This window comes from Drosophila pseudoobscura, chromosome 2, assembly GCF_009870125.1.
Source record: "Drosophila pseudoobscura strain MV-25-SWS-2005 chromosome 2, UCI_Dpse_MV25, whole genome shotgun sequence".
Lineage (NCBI taxonomy): Eukaryota > Metazoa > Arthropoda > Insecta > Diptera > Drosophilidae > Drosophila > Drosophila pseudoobscura.
Window position 1 is genome coordinate 16,271,421 of NC_046679.1, and position 5,695 is coordinate 16,277,115.

The 5,695-nt window shown below is 46.0% G+C and overlaps 1 protein-coding gene across 1 annotated transcript; it reads left to right on the forward strand.

Moving 5' to 3' along the window:
* The first annotated feature begins 478 nt into the window (after positions 1 to 478).
* On the forward strand, positions 479 to 3,088 carry LOC4801918 (uncharacterized). The gene has a single exon (XM_001358899.5). It carries the CDS (start codon positions 616 to 618, stop codon positions 3,016 to 3,018), a length of 2,403 nt encoding a protein of 800 aa, XP_001358936.5. The 5' UTR covers positions 479 to 615; the 3' UTR covers positions 3,019 to 3,088.
* The last annotated feature ends 2,607 nt before the right edge of the window (positions 3,089 to 5,695 follow it).

Here is a 5,695-nt window from a genome sequence, read left to right on the forward strand (position 1 = left end):
CTGAGTGAAAAGTACAAAAGCACACAGACAAGATGAGCAGACTGAACGAGCGAGCAGTTAACAACATCTATTTTTATTTCATTAGGTACAAAAATAGCCCGCAGGGCGAAGCCGAAGGCGTCTCCGCCATCAAAACAAAGCGCAGCACTCTGAAGCAAGGTGAGCTCATAGCCGCGGAAGGATAGAGAGGGGAGGGGACTGCGACTGGGACTGGTACTGGGACTATGTCTTGCCACAAGAAGAAACCGTTCTTTGCTTCTCAATTAGGTTAGCTTAATTTAAATTTGGTTCGAGTGCTTGCCGAGTGCTCGGCTATGACATTAGCAGCAAATATTAGCAAATGCTTAAAGTTCTCCTTAATTGCGAATAGTTCCGGTAAGTTATTACAAATTAGCCATGGCAAGCACTTATTAAATAAAGCAAATAACTCCAGGCAGTATGAAGTAATCCGGAACTAAAATGTCTATAGCCAAAGCCACAGAAGACAGATCACATCATCACATTATCTTCTAAATAAACTTCGAGAAGTTAAACATACTTCCACATTGCCTAACAAAAGACATACTATACTAATATATTCCTTATTTTTACCACAAAGCAGCGAAAACTTGATCGATGGACTTGAACGACGAAGATAATGTCGTACAGCCGCATCATGCGCGGATCATACGCCTTCCCAATGATCCGTCAATGGTGGCAGTGCATGAGCTTTACAAGACTTCGGTGAATACCCTACGCCTTCAGAGTGAACAGAATCGGGAGGTCTTCGCGGAGGCCTTCATAGAAGGTTCGTTGGATACTTTGGCCAACCTGTGCGTAAAGGCGTTGGCCAAACGGGGTATCAGGAACGTTCCACTAATTGTGGCGGAGAGACCAGAATTGATGCGAGTTCTTTACGATGCACTGGACGTGGAATTGCCGCTGACTGATTGCTACTTTATCGATGACCAGCGCTACTGGCAACGTGTTGTGTTCGCCAAATGCCCGGACAAGAAGCTGCGCAGGAAGAGCTGGCACGAGTACGATTGGAGAGCCAAAGGACTGAGTCTCAAGTACGTGGAGCTGGTGGAGAGCTGCCCAGCAGCGTTCTGGCCAGAGACGCAGATGGCCGAGCTGGCTGCTTTGATCCAAGAATATGTGACAGCCATACACATAAAGAGACTGCAGGCGCTGCCGGACACGGTGTTCGCCAAGTACGATCTGAGCGAGGGGGAAATAGATGTTTCCTCTGAGTCATCAGAGGAGGAACCTATATCCAGCGACGAACCTGATACGGATGAGGATATGGGCGAGGACGAGGGTGAAGAGGAGGAAGAAGTCGTGGAGAAGCCTGTGCGAAAGCCCATTGTCCGTACAAGTGAATCTGAGCCAAAGAAGGACTCCTCTGCAGTCTTGGAGAAACCTGTCTTACAGCAGACCCCCCGTACAAGTGAAACTGAGAAAAACACACACACCTCTGTTGCAATTGATTCTAAGAGAAAGACGGCCTTTTTGGGAAACACAAACCCAGCATCATCAGCATCGCCGTCAACATCTCAGGAGAGCTTTGACGAGACTGCAGAGCGGCGCAGAGCGCGTCATTTCCGCAACGCAGCACGCCAACAGCTGCGGGACTTGGCTGCCGAGAAATATGCCAAACACCTAGAGCGTCGCCTCAAAAGAGAGAAGATGCTAGAAGAGTTCAGGCGCACAGTTGAGCAAGCAAAGAAAAAGAAAAAAAATAAAGCAATAAAGGGTGTCTTCGACATTCCCGTCGAGCCGGAGCCATCCGATCACGAAGACCAAATAACCGACATGCGCAACAGGGGACTGTTGTTGCGCCACCATAAGCGATTCAACTATCCCACGGAGCTGTGTCACCACATTGATCTGGGCTTTGTGCGCTTCTTTGAGAACCTGACCTCGTTCACATTGGAGTTCCTGGGCACACCGGACACCAATCACGAACATTTTAAAAGTTACCAATTGAAATTCTCATACGACGACATGACGCACCTGGCCAAGGGTTTGTTGCACCTAAAGCAGCTCCAGATCTTTCGACTGCGCAACAGTCTCATGGACAGCCGACATCTAGGCATTCTGGCGCGTGCTCTTCGGTTCATGGACTCGCTGGAAGAGATCGACTTTGGGTACGACCAAATGCAGGATGACTGCAGTAATGCCCTGCAAATAATGATGGATCGCACAACGATGTTCAAGACATTACAACTGGAATACAACCGTCTTGGCGTGGATAGCATGGATGTGATCGGCATGGCTCTGGCGCATCACAAGGGTGAAGATGATTTCCTGGAGTACCTAGGGCTGGCCCACAATCCCCTCTGCGACAATGCCCTGGGAAAACTCTTTCACTGGATCCATGGCACCGGCCACGTGCATTCCCTCAACATTAATGGCATAGATGGGAAAACAAGTATGGCGTCTATTGGTAGAATCATTGGGATCCTGCTGCGTAGCCATAATCCTCTGCGTCGCCTGGAAATGGCGGCGATACCCCTTGGTCCCGCAGTAGGACTAACCCTCATACGAGCCCTAGAGCAAAACAGAAAGATTCTATATTTCGACTGTCGCGAATGCGATCTAGACTCGGACCAAGAATTCCAAGTGGACATCATAGTACGACGCAACAATTACTGGGTAAAAAACCCGCCCATCGACGAGATATGTGATTTGATTAAAAATCGAAAGCATCCTTTAATCGAAAATGTGCAGAGCGATTATAGGAAATACAAGGAGTGCTTCGTTTCTAGACCTTCATTGCCCAGAAGCAGGATTTCGTCCATCAAAGAGGTGGTCGAGGAAAAGGAAGAGGAGGAGTACGACATCTGGGCCATACTGGGCATAACAACCCGCCAAACTGTTCGAATAGAGATAGAATCCAGCGAAACCTCCGAGGTATTAGAGGAGCCCTTCGTCTATGAACCCAACAAATTTAATTTGGGTGAATTTCGCGAACTTGTCGATTTGCCAGGACCATCCAATCGTTTTTTCTATTTTAAGAAAAACAGAATGAAGTAATGAAGGATTTTTTAACATAAAACTCTTAAATTTGGTTACCTTTGTGGCATTAAAGAATATAAAATACTTATCCCATCCGCCTCTTTATCTACTGGGGCATCATATCTACCCGAGTAGCGTTCCAGCCACAATCTCAAGGGCTTGGAATGTCGTTCGACCTAATGGTCACTTTAAACCTTTGCCATAAAGTGCAGCGCTGGCGTAAACTGAAATCTAATTAAGTCGCTGCCACACCCACACTCCGTGGCCACACCTCATTTGAAGGTCGTTTTAGAGCAGCGGAGAGTGCCCAGCGACGGAGACGGATGCGGAGACGGAGGCGGAGACAGCCGCTGCAAGTGCAACAAAGTTGAGCTGTTTGCATTTAAGCTGCGCAGATTTGGGCAACAGTGTCGCCAGTTTAATGCTGCTGGTGCTTTTGCCTTCTCCTTTCGCAGTTTCTTCTACTCCGCTCCTGTTGGCCAAGTCAATGTCGCTGACTTGGCCACTGAGCCATAAAAGAGCCAAGTCAGGATGGAGGACCAATGCGAAGTTCGGCTTGTTAACAAAGCCAAAGCTCAGTGAATATAAACATATTAATGCATATGACAGGATCGCCTTAGGTAATGTGTCTCTATATCTACCCATTTGGATGGATGGGAGGTGAAAGATTGGGAGTTCATGACTCCATCTCGTCAGGATTGCCATGGAGGAAATATGTGTGCGCATGTAATTCAACTTATCAACGTGGCGCCAAGCAACAAACTTTTCTCATCTACTTAACGCAGATAAGCGGATGCCTTTTCTGCCTTTTCTGCCTTCTGCCATGTTTACTGGCTTCTAATTTGCACAACCACAAACACATACACCGACACCCTCACATACACCAGTAGACCGAACTGAGACACTGGCGAAGCGTTGACGGCGTTAACTTAATTTTCAGCCAACAGTCGACTCAAGTCCGGGGAAAAAACTCGCAAAAACATTCAGTCGTAACTAGGCAGTGCTTCTAGGGAGGACGCACTGGTTGGCCGTTTTTCTGACTTCTCTTGTGTGAAATAAAATTAACTAAATACGCTCACGAGTAACATTCATAATAAACATTAAGCAGCAAAAGGCGAAAAAAGTCGAATAAATATAAAAAATAATATTTGCCAGACGACTCCTTTTTGCGATTACGCCGCCACCAGTGTGGCCAGTGCCAGATCCAACGCCAGCGACAGGGCTTTTGCGTTGTGGGAATGCGAGCGGGCGGGTGAAATTATGGCATAAGTTACTTAGGAGTGAAGCTTGCTTCCTGCTCTCCACGCCTGTCCCAGCACAACTCCCCCTGACAGCATCAACTTGGCTACACTTTACTTTTATGTGGCGCCCTCGGAATGTACTTGCAAGCGGAATAAAGATACAGATACAGATACAGAGATACACAGAGCTCCCAGATACAAGCACATTTGTAGCGATAAGCGTCATAAAGTTATCGTAAATAAGCGCCGAAAAAAGTCCAAGAAAAAACCAGGGGGAACGCAGTGAAGCCACAAGTTAAAGGCAGCTCTGTATTTGGAGCCCGGAATGAAAAGGATAGAAGCGTAGAAGAGTCGTTAGTCGAAGCTTAAGATACCCTTATTTCCATTACATTTTCACTATTATAGCCGGTCTTGGAACCGATCCGATCTCTGTGAAAAATGTCGACCAGCTGACAAGATCAATAGATTTGTCTTTACCAACTCACTGCTTCGACAATATCTGCTGAAAATCATAAATACCCTTTGTAGAGGGTATTATGAAACTATGACAAGGACGCAACTTTTAGCACTGTTTCGCCCTCTTTCGCTGCCTTATAAGCTATTCCCCATTGGTCGCGGCGACGACGGTCCAGGGGAAAATGTTGCACAGCAGACAGTCAGTCAATTACGCAATGCCACGGAAGTTTCGCGCTTTGTTTTCTCACCCGTTGTCAGTTTAATGAAAGCTTTCTCTCGCCTAATAATGCAGCGCATCGACGTATCTGCCAAATGGCTAAGGGTGAATCTCCGAGTTTACCTTGGTTACGATTTATTTGCCTTTGCGAGCAGGAGCTTAAGCAGTCGAACCAGAGTATGGTCCTGGCTAAGGGGGTGTGCTCAACAAATACGCACCTTATTGGGTGTTTAATTAACCTTTAACATCGATTTTTTAAGCTGAAAATCAGATAGCGTGTGCTAGCTATTCTTGGTTTCTCAAACAATAAAACTTATGCAAAGTAGCCCAATACTGAAAATTCCTTGAATGATTTTAATGACTAGCATCTGTTGGGAAATATTTAACGTCATATTACATTTAATAACGATATTAAAGGAAAAATTAAAAGCAGAAAAATGTAAAGGACTATCAAAAGTCAAAAAAAAAAAGCCCCCAGCCAGTAAGAGCTCATTGAATATAAGAGGAATCTTTACAATTTAATTCACTGGACCAAGCAGCCGAGCCGGAGGACCCCACTCCGTCCGACTAACGACAGTTGGTCGTTAATAAAACAACATTTATAGCCTGCATATACATAAATATACACCATATACACCACCCATGTATATAATGGAATATATGTACGTGTGTGTGTGTGTGTATGAGCCTGAGTCAAGCTGCGCTTAAATGACAGGCGGACATGCATAAGTGACAGTGAAATGTTGCACAGGGAACTGCAACAGCAACAGCAAATGGGCAT